Source organism: Physcomitrium patens, chromosome 24, assembly GCF_059467195.1.
Source record: "Physcomitrium patens ecotype Gransden chromosome 24, ASM5946719v1, whole genome shotgun sequence".
Classification (NCBI taxonomy): Eukaryota; Viridiplantae; Streptophyta; class Bryopsida; order Funariales; family Funariaceae; genus Physcomitrium; species Physcomitrium patens.
This window is the reverse complement of record NC_143433.1, coordinates 5,796,468-5,819,833: the sequence shown is the minus strand read 5'-3', so window position 1 is coordinate 5,819,833 and position 23,366 is coordinate 5,796,468. Positions and strand designations below refer to the sequence as shown.

Below are 23,366 nucleotides of genomic sequence, written 5' to 3'. Positions count from 1 at the left end.
CACAAGAAGTAGATAGGACATGAGATCAGAATGACTCTGAAATTTCATGTTCCTATATTCTTGTGCAAGCACAGCAAATACAGGAGGAAATGTAGAGAGAGTTTTCTCAATCATTTCTTCTTCAGAGATGCTTTGTCCACATAATCGTAATTATGAGACAATACTATACATTTCACTATTGAAAGCATTTAAATTTAGAAAATCCAAGACACGTAAATGTGTCCAATTATGACGTGCGTGTGGAAGGAAAATGGTCTTTTGATGATGAAACCTGGATTTAAGATTCTTCCAAAGTTCTACATGATCTTCCATTTCCAAGTATTGATGTTGTAATGCAGGTACAAGATGACAACGAAGGAGAAGAAGTGCTTTCCAATGAATAGCATGAGGAATAAAAATACTTATTGTAGGAGATTCTTCAAACATAATGGCATTGAAGAGTTGTTCTGTAAATAAATTTGCTTTTGCCATTTTTGCCCATAATAAATAATTGTTTCCATCCACAGTCAATGGTGGAAATAAAAGAGCTTAAAAATGTTGGGGTGCAGTAGTAATAGTTGGAACCATAGTAGAGGTACTTGAAGATGTTGAAACACTCATTTTAAATGAATCTGTAAAGAAAATACAAAATCAAGTAGAAAAGTTGAATATAACGTACCTTAAAATATAAAGTCAAATAAAATGATAAACTTGAATTTTAAAAATAAATATATATATATATAGATAGGGAGAGATTATGGATTAAGGCAGCAGAATAGCAGTAAGATGGCAGCAGGGTGGCAGCGACGAGCAGTGACAGTAGCAACGGCAGGGTGGGCAGCAGCAACAGCGTCAGCATCAGCGTCAGCGGCGGCAGGGTAGGCGGCAGCATTAGTGTCAGCATCAGGGATGGTAGGGTGGCAGCAGCGGTAGTTCAGCGGTTGTTTGGTGGCTATTTGGTGTCTGTTTGGCAGTTGGCGCGGGGCGTAGTAGGAGCAAGGTGAAGCTAGGCTAAATCAAGTATTCTAAGCAAGTATTCTAAACAAATAAGGCAAAGAGTGGAACAAGTGCTCTAAGCAAGTAGCTAATGTGTGAGGGGCCAGGAAGAAGAGTAGCAAGATCATAAGGCAGACACTGAGCAAGAGTAGCAAGAAAAGTCAAGACTAGAGCAAAAAAAAATTGTGGTAGTGTGTAGAAGAGAGTCGTGCTGATAACGTGTTGAGAATTTTTAGAAAGATACAAGAGTAATAGTAAGTAATACACACACACACAAGAGTAATAGTAAGTAATACTCATACACACAAGAGTAGTAGTAAGTCATACACACAAGAGGGTTTCTAAGGAGAGAGAGCTTCACACATAAAAATCTATTGATCTGGTTGTGTCTCGTATACAAGAAGAGAAAAGGGGAGAGGATAAACAATACTTCTCCATTAGACTCTAAATATTGTAGCTACAATATTTATTATAGTCCACAATAAATATTATGGAGAGCGTCGGCTACATTTAATGATCTCAACACAAACAAAGCTCTTTTGTATCTTTTTTGTTAAAATAATAGATTTTGGATGTGTTTGTATTCATCTATTTAAATATTTATATATCTATTTATGCATCTATATATATATATATATATATATATTACTCTTTATTATATATTTTTGGTTTATTTTAACATATTACTTCTTAAGCAAATGAATAATCTCCCATATTAATAAAAATTATTCTAAAAGGTTTTGATGATTTATTTATTTAATTTGAGATAAAAAATTAATTGTATGTTTTCTTATTATTAATAAAAAAAATCTAAAAATAATTATTACAACAAATAAATGATCCAATTGTGATACATCTGATTGATTGGAATGTTTTTATTATTCAAAATAAATAATCATGATAATTTTTCAAAAACAAAATTACACAAAAATTTTGTGTTAGGGAGTAGCACTCAATCTCTGAACGTGACTTGCTATGGCATCGATGGAATTGTTGTGAAGTCATCGAGGAAGAGAATCAGGTCCAGGGAGCAGTCGTAGTGGTGGCTTATCGCAGAGGTTGCTGCTGCTGCCGCATTTTAGCCCCGTGCTTTGTTTCAGGGTTTCGTTTGTGACGTGAGGCGACCTTGCCGTTCACTCTTCGCATTAGGGATTCTACTGCTTGCCACCGATCTCATGGTGTGGTGATATGACTCTCATTCCTCGTTTTCGTCTTCTTTTTGAGTTGATGGCTGCTTGTGATGTTCTACAGTTTCAGTGCAATTGGAAAAAAAAAAATCACAGAAACTGTGGTGAGAAGCAGAGATTAGGGCGAGATTCATGTGTATTAGCCGCATCTCACCTTTTTTCTGTCTTTTTTTTGTTTTTTTTTGTTTGTTTGTTTGTTTGTTTGTTTTTTTTCTTTTTTTTTCTTAATTTTATGCAGATAACAGAACATGATCTTGTTTGATTTCTCCCCGCAAGGAAGTGTGTATTAGAGAGTGACAGTTTGTTTATAGGTGACGATTAATTGGTCTTGATTCGAGTGTGAGGAAGATGTTCATGGCTTCTTAGAAATTCACTGGAGTTTTTCATGCATCGACCGTAGATATTGGTGGAAGGCATGGTACTTGTACTGAAGTAACTTGTCAATTTGTTGAACCGCAAGTTATTTTTCATTGTTATCTCTCTCCAGGTTTTAAAGATTGGTTGGAGAATTTAAAGGCCTTGCGTGATTCAGGTGCAGAATGTGTTCAATGTATTCACTATGATTATGGTGCAGCTGCAGGCGTTGCAGGTTGCGCAACATCCGTTTTGCTTAGGAAAACTATAGCCAGCGTATCTTCTCGCCTGATGCGCGAGGTCAACCTCAGTGTTTCTTGAGATTCCACGTATTCTGTGAATTTTGATGTTCTTGAATTCGCTTTAGGTTAAATTGCTGACATGTACTCCAGATTTACATTGATGTTAACTGATTGCAAAAATTCCCCTTCGCTTTTTAAAAACTGAAGCTGAGCTCGACCTGGATATGTGCTGTTGCGACGAAGGTATCGAAGATGGTAGATCCACTGATTGAATGAGATTCAGTGCAACATCAGATTGCTAGTAGTGAATCACTGTCTTCTACAATTGTCTTTTGCTTGTGATTCATTTTTTTGTAGGATTTTATTTGTTTCAGTGGTTTAGATTTGTAATTAAGAATTTGCATACAAATGTTTTTTGGAAACCGAGCAATAGGTTACGTATGCCATTTTGGAAATCACCCTAACTCAAATAGGAATTTTGAAGTTAAGCGTCAGGAGAAGAATAAGTGGGGTACATTGTTTTTGAATCTCCTATTGTTTACCTATCTAATTCGCTGCAATAATGTTCCCTTCATATTTAATTGAAAGATCAGAGATACCGGTAAAGCACATTGCACATGCCACATTTCAGCCGGGAGCTAAGTTAAAGCAGGCTGGGGAGGTTCTGGTAGAAATTGTTGCATTTAGAATTATGGAAACCGTATGCAAGAGTTATGCACATTGTTTTGGTCAATGTGCTAACACGGGTGGAAGCTAGAAGCGAATTCCATTGCTGTAAGAGCTTTGTGTAAAGTGGAACAATAAGTTCAACGAAATATTTTCTGGTGTGGATGCCTGAAGCTGACACTAATTGACATCTGTAAGTTACACAGGTCGAATGTCCCCCTTTTCGTCGGCATAGGTATTTAAGAATTGAAGGGATAGAAGAAATGTAGTGCTCCACATAGAGCTATGATTTTTCAATGTCGTTCCGTAATACCCCTAATTATGAAAGCCCTGACGATGGATCTCGACGGCGCGAGCTTTTATTGTTTGAAGAGGAAGATTTTTCTCCCACTTCGTATGTGCTTGACAGACTCCGCCCAACGGAGAAGGAGAAAGAGGTGTGATCAGTTTTTCCACTTAATAATTCTTCCCAAGTCTCTATGAGCTTTAACGAGGATTGTGTCTATTTTATCAGATTTGTTGCCGCTAAGTTTCACATAAAATCTTACTTCAATTCACCTGATTATATCACGGCATGCTACATGGGAGAAAAATCTTCATGAACTCGTGATAATTGCTGGTGCCTCTTCTGTTTGCCAGACTCCATGGAAAGCTGTTGTCTACCGAAACTTCTGTGCCTGTGTAGGGGAACGCAAGGTCAACTGCAGCGCAGCTAACACAAAAAATGTAAGATAAAATTCTCTTCAAAAAAATGTAAGATAAAATTCTCTTCAAAAAAATGTAAGATAAAATTCATATAAACGTTGGCAGCTTGTGATAGTATTACTATCACCAAACATCGATCCCAGCACGTAAGTTTAGTATTACAATCATCCACGCGAACCAGATCAGAGTCTAGAGGCCACTACTCCACATTGTGGGATTTCATAAGAGGAATTCACCTCACGCTACATTGTTTTTAGCCGGGACTTGCTAGCCTTGTCCCTGTGTACCTGCAACTGCAGCTTTAGCTTTGTGCCCAGTCCTTTTCCGTGTGATGACTGTTAACATAAGCGCCTTCACGCTCTTATCAATTGTATCATATTTCTTCCTCATCTTGGGAGTGAAAGCTGAGTTAATCTTGTAGTCTTTCACTCAATGCTTCATCTGGGCATGGACAGGACCTCAAAGTCATGATTGCGGAGCTGAAAAAGTTGCAACGTAAATCCGCGAAAGAAATGATAAAATCCATGTTATCTCATTATGATGTCTTCATTCAGTAAGATACGTTGGCTTGCACCCTAGTAATTTCCACTTCGGGGAATATCTACAATTTTGGAATCATAGCTATCCTGACGCTTCTATATGTACAGTCTTCATGGGTGCAAGATAATCTTTGCCGGTTGGTGTGGGAACGCACTTAGTTCAGCCAATGTATTTACATGTGTCCCTGCATCAGAAACTCGCATCGAAGGGCATCAAATTTAGGCAAATCATATTGTGGGTCGTTTCCAGTTTTTTGTGCAATGGGATGTTGAAACCAAAGGTGGTGAGAAGAAGTTTATGTTTGGAATGAATATTCCAACCAGGATTTAGAAACTTGTTTACTGGTTGCAGGGCGTCCCGGGAGGTGACTGGTTTAGAAGTGGATATACTTAAATTACGGACTCTACTACGTTCCAGAGCAGATGTCGTCCTAAGTTTAGCAACCATGGAATGGCCAGTCCTAGATTCTAAGCATTCAGATATCAGCTCTGACATCCACATGGGAGAGGGTTCAATCACTTCAAAGTTTGACGATAAGGCAAAAACATTTCCTGACGCCTTTGACGTCTTATTGGAGGAACGAAGGATTGATTTAGCGCTATCAGCCTTGGAGGAAGGTGAAGATATGATAGACAAGGGCTATGATTCTACCAATGTGGAGGACAACTTAAATCCTGTGAAATCAATATCTGCAGCGGTTTTGCATGTTGCATTATCAGAGAGGAGGATAAGGCTTGTGAACTATTTGAGCGACGTGTGCCGACAGGTATCTGTCCGGGGTGTGGAGCTGCGCTCTGCTATATCTGCTCTAATAAGACTAGGCGAAGGAAATCGTGCGCACACTCTGCTGCTCCTCGCTCATCGCGGACGCCTTGAGCACAAAATTCATGGTCTTCGTCCAAGCGGAACATCCTATGGGGGCGCCTTTACTGCTGCTCTGTCTCAAATGACATTCTCTGCAATATCCCAGGCACGGTCATCGACTTCACCTCGCTACTTGGTTTAATTTTTCTGTTAAAAAAATAGTACGAAACTCGGCTAATAACAACCAAGGATGACGTTCTTTGTTGAATTTCCTGAAATACTAATCTCAGACCTTGACTGCCCGTTGCTCTGTTTTGTTTTCTGAATCCTAGTTTTCAAAAGCTCTGAGCAAGTTCGAGCTTTCTGTATGGAAATACTAGTTCAAGTGCAAGAACCAATGATAACAATGATAATTAGGTAGATTAACCATATTTGGTTGAGATGGAGGATAGTTATGTGACTTAGTGCAATGTGATTAGCTTTTAATTTTCATTGTCTGGCCATTGAAAAGCTTCCACATACACAAAAATATAAAGAAATACATTAGATTCATTCTTTCAGATCATGATATTACTCCATGAATATTTGTTTCAACTTTAATTTAACGTGCTCCATTATCATAGGCTGCACAAATCTTGACCAGAACGTTGCTCTCGTGTTGTCGATTTTGAACTAGTCTCGGATTCCACAGGCTGAAAGAGATTCATTGACAGTGTTTGGAGCAATTCCAGCTTACGCTTCAGAGCTGGTGGTGTGGGCTCGAGGCGTAACAGAGATCTATGCCCACCAAATCAAGCAACATGTGCTGTCGTCGGCTGCTGCAGCAGGAGGACTTCGAGCAGCGGCTGAATGCGTTCAGATTGCGTTTGGTCACTGTTCGTTACTGGAAGCTCAAGGATTGTCAATCTGTCCCTTGCTGGCTAAGGTCTTTAGGTCGAGTATCGAGCAGGCTTTGGAGGCAAATTTGAAGAGAATAGAAGAGAGCGTGACTGCTATGGTATCAGCTGATGATTGGATGCTCACGTTCCACCCGCAAACACCACTATTTGATTCACAACTAGGTCGGACCCGATCCGTCAAACGAAACTTGAACCGAGAAAGTGTAAAGTTATCTTGCAGCGCTCATCGATTCAACTGCATGGCCCAGGTTTTCTTCATCCGTTCTCTTTTGCTTGTCGGTTTTTGGCACCATATTCGTCACTTTTGTATGTTCAATATTACACTTTTAGACTAAGTTTGTCAGTAAACTTCAACTTGAAATTCATTATGTCACTGCTTCTGTCGTAAAATTATTTGTGTGAGACATCAAATAATTGCCACGGTTTAAGTTGATTGCTTTATCTCATCATAATTTGGAAAGATTATCATGGTTTCTTTATATATCCAATTTAGACAAATGATACAATGAACCCACAACCTTATCTCCAACAGACTGATCTGTAAGCTTGCTTTGGAAAAACCAAGGACTATATCCCATTGTCAAGGGACCTACGTTCATACCATTATCAGATGTTTTGCAGTATTTGTCACCCGCTTCTGATTGTAAATGACTAGTTTCTTGTAGGACTTCATGGCAGGCGTTTCTCCACTTGTGAGCATGCAATTAGCTGGAGTAGCATTAGAAGGTCTCGCTGTACGATTCAACAACTATGTCGACATGCTCATTAAAGCAGTACCTGATTTCTCAGAGGTCAAAAGGGTGAGAATTCTTCTTCGTATTGAAGACTTGTGATTAGATGGTCCTGGTTGGCTTTCAAAATTTATCTACACACAGAGTCTAGTTTCACAACGTTCACTTCTGCATACAAAAAAATCTTCACTGTAATATAATTGCAAAAACTCATAGTTATAGTGAATGTTTCATTTTAATAGAGCGTATTATCCACTTTTACAGCTGATAAACTAATTCTTCTGGCGTAGGAACAAACTGCGCGCACCGTGGTTGAGCAACTCGGTCTCTTAAGTAATGCTACAGCACTCGCTAATGAGCTGTTGCCTCGCTCAGCCTTAAAGCTACTACCAGGTATTGAAAAATCATGCGAGGGGATCCTTGAGAAAGCTCAGGTCAAAGAGGCAGATATAGAGTCAACATTCATCCCAGAATTGAAAGACTGGCGACAAAATTTACGGAAGGCGGTCAAAAGATTGCAATTTCATATTTGTAAATACCACGTCAAACTCCTGCTATATTCTGCAGATAGAAATGAACTTCAGATCAATCCTGCAACATACCTCATTCTTGACGTGGAAGAAACGAAAACGTCATTACAACCAGACTGCATGCCCTCGTTGGTTTTTCAGGTTCGTTTTCTTGTGATTTGGCTAGGCTGCAGGTTCTTGACTGTCTTTCAATTTGCTGAGGTTGAAAAGTTAATAATTGTAGGGGTGCATCGTTACGATTCTGAAGATACTCTAATCAATATTGCTGGAGACTGTACGGCTTTCGGAGTGGAGATTTTATTCAACTTTATATTCCCAAGTTTCTTACCATCTCAGTGTGTGCAAAAGTGCTGCACCACTGTAGGTTTTTCTTTTATTTATTGTGCCGCTTTTTTAGTATGTTGACGTGAAGTGCTTCTTTTCTGGCAGTTATTATTTGCTAGGTTGAATTCTATTAGCGAAGCTGCTGAAGTGGCATTTATCGACAGAGGAGTAGTTACCCCGTTACTCGCACGTCTCTTGGAGGTCTTCGTTATTTACATGGACGAGGATAAGTTTTGGAGCACAATTGAAGACTGTCCCAGTAGGATTGGTCCCACTGGCCTAAAGCAAGTAAACACTCTCTTCACCCTGTTAAAAATAATGAATTGTGGGGAGGCTGTTTTCATCATGAATTTCAGCATTCAGTTCCTTTCATGGCAGTCCATTCATGTTTCCTTAATGGTTGAAATCGTTAGGGTGGTTATAAATTGTGAACAGCTTTGTTGAATAAACGCTTATTGCTTAGTGATCCCAATGAACACAATCATTGGGGAGACGGTATGGACAAAATTAACCTGATAAACGCAACGACTTCATGGATACGGTTGGAGTTCCCTGGGAACTTTAATCTGTAACCAGCCCTGCACCACTTCATCATCTGCAGTTTGCCTGTCTCTGATCTACGACTTCATGCATGGAGATGATGCACCACATGGATACGAGCTAATTTACATAATATGAACTTCTTGTCCCTAATAGTAGGCGTCAGTCGGCTACCAATAGAAGATAAGTTAATGAGTCTCTTTTGACACAAGCTCAAGCTAATAATTCTTCCAATGATGTCTAGCGTATCGATCTGTGATTTCAGCAGAATGCAGGAATATGAGTCATGGGTCTCGAATGAGAGAGCTTAATGTACCGACAAGTACCAACAAGAAGTATAGTGGTTGTAGTTTGGTTTTGCAGTGGAGTATCTTTTTAACGTAGCCATGTGCATTATTTGCAGTGAAGTTTTGTAAATTGAATTTCAGTGCAGAGTTTACTAAGATGCACATGATGTTCTGGTCGACAGTTTGTTTTGAACATGCAATTTATAATCCAAATGGCATCAAGCAGCGGTTGGGGATCTCGCTCATTGCATTCTCTGTTGACTGGCCTAACTTCTCGGGCTGTTCACGCTTTTGCTGCAACGGGAGCCGATCCAGAAAGGTTGGCAGTTCAGGTCCAGGTGTAGTGTGATAGTATACATTATATAAAGGAAATGCATAGGAAGATCTCTCATCTTACATGTACCTGTCGGGCGGTTTCAGCGCATGGAATTTGATTGCATGCAGGGCTTCTGGAACCTGGAATTGTAATTGTTGATTGTCCAGGACTGAAGTTTTTGAGGTCATTGGCCGTCTATTATGAAGACTAACATGTACCAGCAGTTATCTTAGAAATTGCGTATGTGATCTTCTATTTTGTAGTGTGTTGCCAAGTGATGATTGGTTCTTGGAGGCTGCTCACACAGCCATTCAAAAGCTGACAGAAGTTTGGAATCAGATGTCTGTTCCTGCTGAGCCAGTTGCAGAGGTAAATTAGGAAATATAGTGTGGACCAGGGCCTGATCTCAAATGAATTATTAAATCTTTCGTAGATTTGTTCTGAAACCTTGGCAGGTTCCTAACGTGACTGGTCTCATTCCATTATGCTGTTTTTGGTATACCAGCTTTTGAAGGAATGAGACAGTTTCCTCGGTTCCCAAGTCGTAAAGGTGCTTCCAGTGGGAAGCGTTCAGACATGGTAGAGCAGGAATGGTTTTATTGGCCTTCGTTCCCGACTTGCTGTTTCTGATACCGTGGACGATGCTCATGTTCAATTCACATGACATATTTTTTAAACTTCTCGTCAGACGTGCATGAGGCTCACGGTTGAAGGAGGCGGCGTCTCAGTGACTATTGTGGATGACACAAAGAAGATACTAACACACATTCCCGACCCAAAGGAATCACTGTATGGAAAATAGACAAATTGAAATGAAAAGAAACATAGTTAGAAATGCGTCCTCGTAGACAATTATTATAAACATGTACTGCATTTGTTGGATTGATACAGCACTGGAAAACACACTGCCTTGAGAACGATTTTTATTTTAATCAAATATTTAACTACTCATTGCCAAAAACCACCATTTCAAACAACAATATTCCATTAAAAAATTCTCTGCACGGTATAGATCTTGATGGAAGTTCGATGTGTGTGGGTCAAAATACCAGCATTGAGTCTCTAGAACTTCTCCTGCCTAATAAATACAATTGTGTAGTAAGATTGACGTCACTGCCAATTTCTCTTGTTATGATATTAAAATAGCCTCAGTCGTCGAAGTATCAACCAGGTGCTGGCTGCTTGTACTCAAAAGTAATGAGGGTTGTTAAGGTGGGCATGAGTCACATTTATATCTCCTTCACACTATTTGAGGGTAAAGTTGACAAGGCACAAGTTCAGAGGACCTGCCTGGACACAACACAATAATCTCCAAATTGTGATGACATTCAGAAAACAACACAAAACAGCAAAGATAAACACCATGTGAACAGTGGATATTCAGCACTTCAGCCATAGTTTGTCAAAAACCGACTGTTGTTATTTATAAGTATAGCAGGGATTTCCCGTGAGTTGGGAAAAGAAAAGAAAAGAAAAGAAAAAGCTCACTAAGTAATTGAAGTCAAACTGCACCTTAAGAGATGGGAACGCTGCTTTGAGTATTTCTGGTCCTAATGATTGCGCCTTACATCCCTTGTAGAGTGACTGGGCGCCAATATCTGGGACAAGCCGGCTTTTAATTACAGATCAACTCTTGAAATGCCCAAATTACCAAATCCAAATTGGAAACTTAAACTTAAGAAAATTCAAAATTGTAAAGAACCTATGACCTTAAGACAAAACTCGTTTCCAAAAAATTGCCTATCTAAAGTAATTGAGAGGCAGTAACCCACATAGAACAATACTCTACCCAATAATTCTAAAAAAATATGGAGTTTCAGCCCATTCTCCAATTTCTCTCCGGGCGCTGCAAGGCACAACCAGATGAAAACATCCAATATGTGCTGCTAAAATTGACGAGTACACTGGTAGCCTCTTCGATAGGGCGGAAAATGTTTTCCAGGTTGGTGATAACAGGCAAATTGAGCCGAAATCGAGCTCGTGGGGGAGCCAGTCTGTAATCTGCACCTACTTCTCCATGTAGCGTCACATTGGCGTGGTAAAGCTCTGCAGCACGTGCTCTTGCCGGTAAAATTTAGCAATGCTATGTGTGAGAGCTGCTCTTCGAGTTAAGGAGATAGTTTCCTCTAAATCCTTGCAGAGGGTGACAACTGGAAATCAGATATAGTGCAAGATGTGCGGAAAGCTGTAAAATCTACAGTTTTCCATTCGAAGTCTCATCGATTAGCGCGTCGATTGTATCAGCAGCTGTGTCAAGCTCCTCAGGATCCTCCATAATGCGATTGCTTACTTTATGCAACTGCCTCCTCACAAGCTTCTCATAAACTCCACTCTCTGTAGAATATACCCATGGAGTGTTAGTATTGCAGAACATTTCACAGTTCAGAAGAGCTCTAATTCATCATCCATGACACTAGAACAATTGAACATAATATTAACCCAATTGCTGGATAGAAGGCAAAGCAAAATTACAAGATCCAAGAAGCGTACATATCAGTGACATACTCTGCATCAGGAGTTCCTCGTGAGTCCCCTGTTCAACAAGACGACCTTTGTCCAATACTGCAATGTTATCAGCGTTCCGCACGGTCGAAAGTCGATGTGCGACTAAAACGATAGTTCGCCCTCCCTCCCCAATAAGCCGATCTAGTGCTTGTTGCACCAATGCTTCACTCTCAGTGTCCAGAGAACTTGTCGCTTCATCCAATAGCAAAACTTTAGGTCGCCGTAGCAACATTCGTGCAATTGCAATGCGCTGTAACCATTCACACAATCAGAATTAAAACTCGAAACAGATCTAGAGCATCATGAACCCAACAGACAAGTTATGCCCAGATGAGCTTTAGGATCACGATATAATCAACGCTAACATTCCAAGACTTCCCAGAGCGCAAGTGTTTTAGATGGACATTATGTGGCCCAGTTGAGTGGCCCCTACCTCCAGACAGGCTATACATTAAACAGACACTAGCAAGGCAAAATTTTCCATTTAAAATGATAGTCTACTACGCAACACTGGACAGTGATTATAGAGCGTCGGAATTACATACAGGGAAGAAGTGTTTTGAAGAATGAAATGTGATTTAAGTACCTGTCGTTGACCCCCAGACAGTCTAACTCCTCTCTCCCCAACTCTTGTCGCATAGCCCTCGGGAAATTTCATAATGAAGTCATGAGCATTCGCATACCTGGTGTGCAAAATTAAACCGTGGTAAAACTTTGTCAAAAACCACACTAAGACACTTGTGTAAAACTAAAATAAATGAAGTTGTTGTGTAGATATCTGTGCAATGTCTGTCCCATAACCGCAGCTTTGTAATCCCTCGTGTACAGATTCCGCCAGTGCAATATGCTTACGTAATAAGCAAACTGGAAACTTAAGATGTACATCACAAATGAAACGAGCACAAAACACAGACAAAGCAGTTTCCCAGGTGACGAATGTAAAAAGCGAATGAAGGACCTACTTTGCAGCCTCCTCCAAATCTTCTTGCCGCCAACTTGACAATCCATAGGTGATATTTTCTAGAATTGAACAAGCGAACATTTGTGTCTCTTGTGCTACCAATCCCATGTGCTGGTGAACAGATTTAAGATTTAGATCCCTCAAATCCCAGCCATCCAAAAGAATTCGCCCTGCAGTGGGATCGTAAAATCGCATAAGGAGATGAACAATGGTCGACTTTCCACCGCCACTTCGTCCAACCAGCGCACACACGTCTCCTTTGCCAACTGTGAGATCAACACCCTGCAGGACAGGATGTTGTGGACGCATTTGATAGCAGAAGTACAAATTCTCAAGCTTAATCTCTCCATCCAACTTGGAAATCTGAGTGCCCGAATTCCGATCAATATCTGGGAGAGCATCCACCAACGACAGCACACGCTGTGCAGCACCTGCGGCTCTGGTCAAGGACATCAATACTGACATAATGCTCTGATATGCACTTTGAATTTGATTCCAATACAATTGAAACGTGATCAATTTTCCCGCAGACAGTCGATCATTCATCACGAGCACTCCTCCGTACCTGCAAATAAGGCTCATATTATTTATCCCATCATTACGTACACCGCATCGTTTCTGTATACTGACAGCAATAAATGCGAGAACTAAATAATTCAGAACATGTGCAACAATCGATAGTAAATCCACTGTGTTGACTTTTGAGAAACGCCTAGCGTTACATAGAACGTTTCTGACTCCAGTCGAACCAAATGCCAACCAAACAATTACTTGATCCTAAGTCAAAGTCTGGGGAAAAAGATATACCACCAATATCAAAGGCAGGGAATCAAGAAGGAAATAGTTTACCAAAGGATTAAGACTGATGCGCCTAAATCCAACCAATCGTTAACAGCAACAGCCCCTGCATAAGCATAAGCATCCCTAACACCTTTCTGCATAGCACCATAGGTTTTGGATTTAAAACGATCTAGTTCCGTATCTTCAGTGGAAAATGCCCTCACTGTACGAATGTTCCCAATAGCTTCAGAGGCGGCTGAATTTGCCTCAGCAAGCAATGCATAACGCTTGCGATTGAGTTCCCGAGACCACCTGCTCGACCCAAACAAGAAATATAGTGTTCATAACGTCAACTAAACAGAACATTGAAGGATAACCCAAAGAGAAATGTATGTAAAGCCCATACTTAACATCAAACCACATACCTTGAATAAACCGCTGTAATATGCATAATTGGAGCCATTGTTGTAAAAGCCAGCATACTCAGCTTCCAACTTATCATAAAGCACATTGTGAAACCACCCACGAGAGAGAGACAATTGCGCAAAAGAGCGGATAGCATCCAATTCACTGGCTCCGCCATTGAGGAGACATCATTTGTAAGCCTAGATGTGAGCTGTTCATAAAAGTTCACAACGTTAGTGATTTAGAGCAGGTAGAAGTTGTGCACATTTCATTACCATAACAATCTGAATTCCTGATGACAAAAAAAAAAAAAAAAAAAAAAAAAAAAAAAAAAATCCTTGAGACCATATCATCCGCTCGTAAACATGCCTTCTAGTTTAAGGTGATAATTTCAAGCGCTCTTTCCTATCAGTTGCAGAAGTACTGAAATTTACTTCTTGTATTCAAGCATCCACTAGTCTCAGATTGAAAGTAGCACGCCCACCTCGCCAGATGTAGTACCATCAAAATAAGCAATGTCTTGAATGACAATGCCCATGAAGAGCTTGTCTTGCAGAGTCTTTAAGACACGTTTCCCTACTACAGCAAAACAAAGGTTTCGCACAGCCTCAAACAATCCTGTCATTAAGCTAAAGGCAATCAGCAACAGAACATCCCTCTTGAACAGTGATACATCCCTCTGAATCACATGATCCAGGATACGGCCCTGCAAAAGGCGGGGATGAAGAACGAAAGACGTCAGTAAAAACACCTTACGTAGAACGCCACTAGGAGTGTGCACTGCAAAAATGTCTAAATATTCGGCTATGGCACTGGATCTCCGCGTGAAGAAAAGAAAGAGAAAAAATGCCTGGATAACAAAGAACAAGGTCAACATGCAATGTATACCTGATAGCTTGGTAGTATCAAACTTGATAGAGAAGAAAGACCAAGACATAAGAGAGCGCATGCCAGTAAACAAGCTTCATTTTTGGCCAATCTGATGGCACGCAATAAGTAGCTGTTCTGATCAATCTCTGTCTCGTTTTTCAAGCCTTTATCGCCCTTCAAGGTGCCTTCCTCGGTGGGATCTCCATTCGCAAGGTTCACGCTGCACTTGTCAAACAGAACTAAAATGAGTTTGTATTTCAGATAAGAACAGAAAATGCGATGATATCTAACTCCATAATGCTACTGTTCAAAGTATCGCTGTACTCCTTTGTTTTTGCAAATTACGCAGATAATCTAAACAGAGTAAAGTCTTTATCAAAAATTGATCACGCAGCGTAATAGGTCAGTTTCATGCAAAACTGAACAATTATAAATGATGCAATGAGCCGACCTGTTTGTGATCACGGAAACACGAGAATCATGTGAGTCCGGTCGACTACGCTTAGAATTCAAGAACATAGCACGTGCCAGAACACGGTTGGCATCCACAACCCTTGACAACAGAGAACTTTCTGCATTGATCCACACAACAGTTGTGCTCATCAAAACACTCTGCAATACTTCAACCCGGACGTTGAATAGAGAGTGTTCCACATCAAAATAGAAACTCACGCACTTCGCTCCTACATATGCCTGCATCCCAACGGATATCACATACGATCAAAAACCTGACACGCAACAAGCTTCCCATCATGCAAGGCTCCATGTCCACCAAATTCTGTAATCGAATTTTCTGTGTTCTCGGTTAAAAACACATGTACAATTTCTACTGCAAAATCTGCGAGGCACTCCACATTTCCTGGATTAGAACTTCCATGCGCGATAAAATACTCGATAAGCACAAGCAATGAACAAATATAAGCCACACGTGCAGACTCATAACTCCACATAAAACCAAAGGTAACCGTGACTGTAAATTCTTCACGCTTGAGAAGCCATTCGCGTCAGATACACAGGTCACGTGCTTCAGAACCTCTGCAAAAACTGGTAATTGGAGAGGTTCTGGAAATCTCATTGCTCCACTTCCTACAAGTTTCAAACTTGAAATAAAAAAATTAAAAAAAAAAAAAAAAAAAAAAAAAAAAAAAAAAAAAAAGTTACCTGAAATGCAGTGCAGATTAGAAAAGTCGCAAAGAGAACAATGTCTTTCTTAGATGATCCTGAAAACCACTCTTCGTATGCGGTAATTGACTTAACCTCCAACTTGGGTTCCGTTTTCGTGAGAAGAGGCTCTCTAATGCTACCAATTGCTTCACCATTTCGAACTTTTCCATTGACTTGAACCAAACCTTTCAGGTGATCATCCCTTTTTGGTTTTGGCTTAAACTTCAGTTCCTCTTTAGCAACAGCCTCACTCATAGCCAAAAGACTTCCCACATGTGCCAAACCAGCAAGACATAAGATTCTTATAACGCAAAGCACAATCAAATCTGACGTGTCCCTGTAAAAGTCTTTCAGCGAACTCCAAATCGGAAAATCACTCTTATCACTCCAGAGATGCACAATAGTGAATAACATCTGCATAAACCACAAATCATGTCAACAATACCGAAAACTCGCAACCACCAAAATCCACCAAAATGCGCTACGCATTACACCATTCCGTTGTGATTGAAGACACTAAGCTCGACATTACATATAAGGGAGATCCGTGCTGCAAACAAGACATAAAAACTTCGGCCAACACATCTAGGGAAAAAGAAAACCAGCTGTCGAGCCAAGTAAGTTCTATACTCAACATTTTCCTACGTCACAAATTATCTGATGGAGGAGATGCACGAGACCACAACCAAACAATCACATGAGGGACCGCAGCAGGATATAATTAAAGTCATCCAACTTTGAGAGCTACTGCTTCGGGGATTCCACGAAATAGCTAGACACTACGGATAGAGTGCAACTATCGTAGGATGCCGCCAGCCACTCTATCACTTCAGATCCTGAACGAAATTCCCTTCAGCTATATCTGAAGAAATTGTCAACGCCAGCGGACTACTCCAGGGTATAATATCAGAGTGAGAACATACCAGAGAGGCCACGATGTCGATGCAGAAGGTAACAATAAAAAGTGCGAGACGCCATGCTCGTTGCTTTCGTGCAAGGTTGACATTAGTTGTGCCCAGAAACACAGGTGTCTCTGGGTTATATCCGCTCTTCTTCCCCATCCAGTATAATGCGAGTCACGACCAAGAAATAATTTGAACTCTTGCAAACTCTGCGTGGTTGAAACAAACAGACTTCCGTTACCATATGCAAGAAGGAAGTACACCCTAGCAGACCTGCGCTAATCATCTGTGTAGGTTTGACTTCAACGCAAGCGACTAGTGTGCCCTACACCGAGTTTTGATGTTGAACCCTACAATCTGAATCATTTCTCTTACTAGCGTACATGTCGCTAATCAACTCCACTACAGCCAATGAATCTTCTTAGACGTCATCAAAATAGAACACAAGCCGCACATGCAGATTGTTCGCATTCAGTGCCACACCAAGAGAAGCGGTAAAAACCTCCATGGTTGTTAGTCAATTTGTCTGTTTCCAAGGAAACAACACACAAGTTCAACTACAGTGCTTAGATTTGCCACTGCGTCCTTGCCCAGCACTACGAGCACACGCACTCCAAAAAACACTACTCTACGTGGCTAGAGTAATACCGACCTCCTTCTCCATCTAAAAAATCCTCTCAGAGATTGCACTCAAAGCATCTATTTTTAACAGGGCAATTAAAGATGCCAACCTGAAAATGAAGTAGGGCCAGCAACGGTGGCGATAGCAGCCTTGACGCTGAAAAGTGACACTCGATTGATAGATTTTATCGGCAGAAAAATGTAATCCGCACGGAGGACTAGTTCCTTTGAGCCAAGAGGGTGAGATCGGCAAAAGGAGTAAATGCTTGTTCGATGCGTCTTCTGTCTCGTTCGAGAGAGAATTGATTCCAAATTGAGCCCTTCGACTCACACCAGATCTGTCAAAAGGCTTGGTCCAACATTTAAAAGACGTAGAAGCACATGAGACGCTGTCAAAAAGGAATAGCGAGGACCTGAGACAGCACGCACGACTTGTGATCAGGCGAAAATCAAAAGAAAGTGGTGCGGCTTCAGCATTACCTCAAAATACCTCCTGCAAGCACTTTCCGTAACATGCAGGAACTGCAGAGGACTTTATCAAAAATATGCAGGAGGAAACGGAATTAGCTACGATCCATATGTTAAGAACAGACCTGCGAGACGTACGGCTCCGCGCAGCAATTCTCCACAAATGCAATCTCGATGACAAAACTTGGACGTGTAACCGTCAGTACTTTCACACTTAGAGCAGATACATGAAAGCCTCCGCCGTGAGAATGGCCCATCAATTCGCTGCTAGACAACGATCATGGTAATGACGTTCAGATCCTAACAGCTCTTCAAAGACCGACGGCCTGAAATGCACGACAAAGACGAACACAGAAACCAGCACACGAAAAAATTGTTCAAATACATCTCTCTCTCTCTCTCTCTCTCTCTCTCTCTCACACACACTCTCTCTCTTTGACGCGCGATCGCAATTGTCATCTACCGCCAATTCCTGCTTCCCAACGACGCAGCAACCAGAATTACTAAACACATTGATCCCACAAACAAATTAATCGCCACCGTCATCGCCACCACAACTCAAAGGTCCCTTCAAGGATAACGAAGAAAGCCCCTGTGCCTCCCACCACAGACGCAACAAATACGACGCAATACTCGTGCCCTTCACCACGCGACGTCGCGCAAAGCAAGCTAGATAACCACACAAACCAACACCGAAACCATGGAAACGATCGCAGGACGGCACAACGGGTGGTAGAGTGGACGAACTCTCACACACAGCGAGGGAGAGAGAGGCCCCGTCGCGCAACCTAGCGAAAAAGGAACAAAAATAAACAGAGGAAACAAACCATGATCAGTGAGAGGCTGTACCTATTAAGAGCGGAACAGACAGACAGGTGTGAAAAGCCTGACACATGGACTGCGGCCTGCCTGCCTGCACCGTGGGACAGCCAGACAGCGCTTGCCGCTCGCCGCTGGCGCTGCCAGAAAACGGGACCGATCGAACAGAGAATTAGAGTTAGCCTCCCCCTCCGAGCAGCAGCGCCGCATTACATTCCCAGCATCATCGACACAACCGCTTCCTTACCACAACCACCGAGCGCTTGAATATTAGCCTCCTCTGAGGAAAGGAAAGGAAGGGCGGGAGAAGAAGAAGAAGGAAGGAGGCAGCAGCACGGGAAGAAGCCGAAGCAAGGGCGGGACTGGGCGGGGGCGGGGCGGGGCCGGAGGGGGGGTTATCACGGGTGGATGACTTGGAGTCAGTCATAGCACGGCCGGGCGATCCCAGAGGGAGGGAGGGAGGGAGGGAGAGAGAAGGGGTGCCCGTGGAGAGTGGGCGCCCATTCCCTTTCACGAAGTGGCCGTTGGTGAGAGGATGGAGACCGGGGTGTTGTGAATGGGCGGCGCAGAGCGACGTCGACCCCATCCACCCACATATTCATTCATATGTGTCTTATTCATTCATCCATTTTATCCCGGGTGCCGTGATGAGCTGCACCCGCTGGGCCTGCCTGCCTGCCCTCATGGACAGTGCATCGCGAGGGCGAGGAGGCGGAATTCCCGTTTTCCGAGGGAGGGCGACCTTTCCTGTGTCCCCCGGTGCCAACTCAGCCAAGTCCACGAGGGACGGAACGGATGTGGCCCTCCAGAAGGACGAGGCCAATTGCACACTAATTATAATAACAATAATAATATTAAATATTCCTATACTCAGAGCCCTCTGCCATGTCATCTTTTCCCTAACAACCCCCACTCCAACCTTCGGTGTTGACAAAGTTGACTGTATCTTTGTACCAGCTGCAAAGAATTAATCAAAAATGGGACTAAAGAGAGATAGAAAGAGCCCCCACCCCCCCAAAATACAAATACACACATATATTGTGGAACTCAAATCTATTACTACCAAGTCATGTAATGCGAGCTTGGCATGTGTTTGTGGGGCTGTTGTTTCCTGGAATTTGTGAGGCTTTGTTTTTCACTCTTCTTCAACTTGCACTTGGGCATGAAACCCCTCTGGCATTATATGAAAAATATTGGGGAGGGGGTTTGATTCTCCTTGAGTCTATATTAAACATCCACTTTTGTTGACCCCCTTGATTTCCAATTTCATTTTATTTTATTTTCTTCATTATTTTGCTTTCCCAACTACTCATACTAGATGTTGTTCCCAAAAACAATGGAACTTTTCTTGCACAAATCATGACTTCTGTTCTTTTCTTTTCTTTTCTTTTTTAATCTTAAAGAAATGAATAAATATGGATCCATATAATTGATATGATGTGTTTAGGAATTTTTGATGTGATTTTCCTATTCCAAAAGCAATGCCATGTTTCCTTGTGTAATGTGATGTAGTTCATCAATCCAAAAAGGGACATATATTAATCAAATTGTGTGATCTCAAGATATAATATCAATAGAGCAACGTGTTTGAGTTTATAACAATTAATTTTATTTCAAAATTCTTTCAAAGTAAAAGAATGTATTATATGGTTGCAAAATCATAAATACCTAAAATCAATTTCAATCAAACAAAAGACATGTGCTCATGAAAATTCATTCATACATCCTCACAAGCTTCTTCTTTTTGACAAATCTTTCTATTCCAAATTGCATAAAACATGTGAAAGAATCAACTAAAACCCAATTTAGAATCCATCCCCTTCAACACAACCAAACATGCACCTTGAAACGTGACAAATTTTGCAAGAATGGACAAGAAGAGAAGTCTTAACCTACCTTCACATATTGCATGTCGAATATACACAACAAAACGTTTTTGTTAGCCGAGCATGGGCGTTTAAACAAAATGCACCCACTAAACAACCAAGTCCCATTTGGAGTAGTGGTTTAAATCCTTTGAAGATAGGGACAAATAACAAAAAGATTAAGCAAATGAAGAAAATCCCTAATTAAAAATATACAAAGAAAAAAACCAAATAAAATGGATGCACTTGCCATATCAACAAGCACCCCCCTCCTTTTCAAATAATATTAGGATGGTTGCATCTTTCATGAATCTTAGATTTGGTCTCAAATCCTTCGACACATGTCTATGTGTACACAAGTTTTGGGCACTTGGGTGTGAAAGTGCACATGTTCTTTGGAATTTAGTAGTCATATTTTATATGTAGAAATAGAAAGAAATGTCTCCAATCCCTTTATCCTTGGATCAAGCCTCATGGGACCATTGCAAATAGTAATTTCCTAACCAAGAGGCTCTAATCATACATGTGTTTGATTTGGGTGTTTTTTATTTTAATAATAATAGTGCATAACAAATGCCCACCTTCAAACACTTTTGGGCCACACCACTTACAACATTATTATTGTTGTTATTATTGATTCATCACGTAGCATCAAAAATTTCATGTCAATTACCAAATATTGCATGAAAACAAACTTACCTTTCCAAAATGGAGTGCCTTAATTTAGAAAACATTAGATATTTATGTTGTAATAACCTCAGTTTTTTTTTTATTCAATTTAATCATAAAATTTTTCTATGAATGCAGAAAAGACAGTCTAGAATGAAGTGATTTGAGAATACTAAATTTGCTTGTACAAGCAACTTATTTTGATAATATGTAGTATGTTTAATATATATATATATATATATATATATATATATGAAGTTTTCACGTGAAAAAAAAATAGATGAATATAAATAAATATATGTATTCTAAAAAGCTTTGATATAGATCTTATTTTCTAATTATAAAAAAAAGGGGAAAGCTGGCGAGCATTGTAGAAATTAGGAGACAAATGCTGAAGTATGTTGAATGTATTTAAATTACACTTATTTTTTAAAATTACGTATAATTTGAAAAATATATTAGACACCATCTTTACATTGATTTCACTTTTAGTTTATTATTATTGATAATGAATACAATTATATTAAGATTTGTTAGAGCAACAAAACAGATCTTCTTATTGGCTAAAATATTTTATATCTTTTGGACTCTGTATTATTTTTAGACCATTTAAAAAAAAATTAAAATTAACATTCTTACAAGTATTTGAATAAAATAATTTAATATATATGTATATATATATATATATATATATATATATATATATTAATTTATTCTTAATATTGGCCAACTTGTTTTGGTTCCATAAGCATATGCCTTAATAAATAATATACTAATAGTATGATTTTATATAATATTTATATATTTCTATTTTTCCAAATTTATTTTTAAATTGTCGAATTGTCTTATGAGATAAGTAGGAGATAAAGATTAAATTTCCTTTTGGATACCAGTATTAATATTTTATTAGAATAATACATAATAAACACATATTTTAAGCTTTAAACGTTATTTGGAAAAACAAAGATGTAAAAGACATGTATCCATTATAGTCTATATATCTATTAGATTTTTTTTAATGTTTAAAATTTATTTTAAAATAGATACATGTATATACATATTTTTATTACTCTAGATTTTGGTGCATCCATTAAAAATATAAATTATATATATAATATAAACCAATAGATACATATACATACAAACACACACAATAATTTAATTTTTAGTAAGAAAAACAATGATATAATTACCTGAAACTTATATAGACAATAGTAAGGTATTTCTTGTCTTAATGTATTACTAATTCCATAGCCACTAAGTTCTATAATAGCTTTTAGATGAAGTTCTAAGAATTACATAACAACATAAGAATTCAAAACTATTTCTATGAAATCTACTATAAATTAATAAAATATCTTATTAAAAATTTTTAAAGAGTATTCTTATATTTTTTTGACATATACATATATATATATATATATATATATATATATATATAATATTGTGGGTTTTTAACTTTGCATTCTATTACATAGTAATAATACAAATAAAAATAATGATATATTTTGAATTGAGATTTTTAGAAACTGGAAATAGTAAAATTCATAACTAATTATTATGATTAGAATCATTTTTACCTCTATTTATATTTTACTTAATAATTATTATTAAGAATTAGTAATTTATATAAATTATTTTATTTTATATATAAATATTTCTTCTGAATTATAAAGATATTCCAACAACAAAATTATGTTGAGTAGTTTTATTTATATTAAAAGATTTAGGTTTTATGATTATGACAATCATATAAACAAAATTATTTATAAACCACTTACTTAATTGAAATAATAAGACTAAATCTTAAATAATAAACCTATTAGCCTAGGAAAATAAGACACAAGACACAATCTTGGTTTTGTATGAAGTGTGAATCTTCTATGTAGGTTAAAAAAATTTCCAATTGTAAATGTACATTACTATTTAGATCTTCAACAAGGTCTCTACTCATAATATTAATCAATCATATATATATATATATATATATATATATATATATAAGTTAATAAATATTTAAGTTGTATTGTTAGATATCAATGTATTCTAAAACTTATATGATTGATAATTTTTAATAAAAAATTAAAATCAAGTGTATAAAAATATAATTTATACATATTTTAAAAAATGTATTTATAATTGTGTAGTATCAAAAAAATGAGTTACATGTAAAAATATTAGAATTATAATTGATATATATATATATATATATATATATATATATATATATATATATA

The 23,366-nt window shown here is 39.0% G+C and overlaps 2 protein-coding genes across 31 annotated transcripts; one reads left to right on the top strand and one right to left on the bottom strand.

The window, feature by feature from the left end:
- The first annotated feature begins 1,644 nt into the window (after window positions 1-1,644).
- Window positions 1,645-10,061, top strand: LOC112276375 (exocyst complex component EXO84B). Of its 15 annotated transcripts, none has more exons than XM_090247278.1 (13): window positions 1,646-2,153; window positions 2,737-3,861; window positions 4,064-4,150; window positions 4,585-4,682; window positions 5,021-5,639; window positions 6,165-6,620; window positions 7,038-7,172; window positions 7,394-7,496; window positions 7,671-7,774; window positions 8,063-8,245; window positions 8,967-9,103; window positions 9,364-9,469; window positions 9,606-10,061. In XM_090247278.1, the coding sequence occupies exons 2-13, from the start codon at window positions 3,721-3,723 to the stop codon at window positions 9,618-9,620; spliced, it is 2,184 nt and encodes a 727-aa protein (XP_090103404.1). In that variant the 5' UTR covers window positions 1,646-2,153; window positions 2,737-3,720; the 3' UTR covers window positions 9,621-10,061. The 15 variants fall into 15 exon arrangements, 14 of the variants coding, with proteins under 14 accessions (XP_090103405.1, XP_090103404.1, XP_073387071.1 ...); XM_073530970.2 differs by having other exon boundaries at window positions 1,650-2,153; window positions 2,743-2,816; window positions 3,631-3,861; window positions 7,394-7,774; XM_073530969.2 differs by having other exon boundaries at window positions 1,650-2,153; window positions 2,737-2,816; window positions 3,631-3,861; window positions 7,394-7,774.
- A 6-nt stretch (window positions 10,062-10,067) lies between these two features.
- Window positions 10,068-18,915, bottom strand: LOC112276374 (ABC transporter B family member 25). 16 transcript variants are annotated; one of them, XR_002967984.3, is made up of 15 exons: window positions 18,626-18,907; window positions 17,902-18,043; window positions 17,419-17,721; window positions 16,709-16,896; window positions 15,783-16,199; window positions 15,073-15,314; window positions 14,640-14,841; window positions 14,236-14,457; window positions 13,772-13,962; window positions 13,416-13,658; window positions 12,568-13,131; window positions 12,192-12,288; window positions 11,606-11,855; window positions 10,613-11,434; window positions 10,068-10,390 (listed from the first exon to the last, which is right to left on the bottom strand). XR_002967984.3 is itself a non-coding variant. In XM_090247273.1 (14 exons), the coding sequence occupies exons 4-14, from the start codon at window positions 16,844-16,846 to the stop codon at window positions 11,295-11,297; spliced, it is 2,706 nt and encodes a 901-aa protein (XP_090103399.1). In that variant the 5' UTR covers window positions 16,847-16,896; window positions 17,419-17,721; window positions 17,902-18,040; window positions 18,626-18,915; the 3' UTR covers window positions 10,499-11,294. The 16 variants fall into 16 exon arrangements, 3 of the variants coding, with proteins under 3 accessions (XP_090103399.1, XP_024363403.1, XP_090103400.1); XR_002967983.3 differs by having other exon boundaries at window positions 17,902-18,040; XR_016500793.1 differs by lacking the exon at window positions 18,626-18,907 and having other exon boundaries at window positions 10,613-10,698; window positions 10,890-11,434; window positions 11,591-11,855; window positions 17,902-18,603.
- Window positions 18,916-23,366: the final 4,451 nt, after the last annotated feature.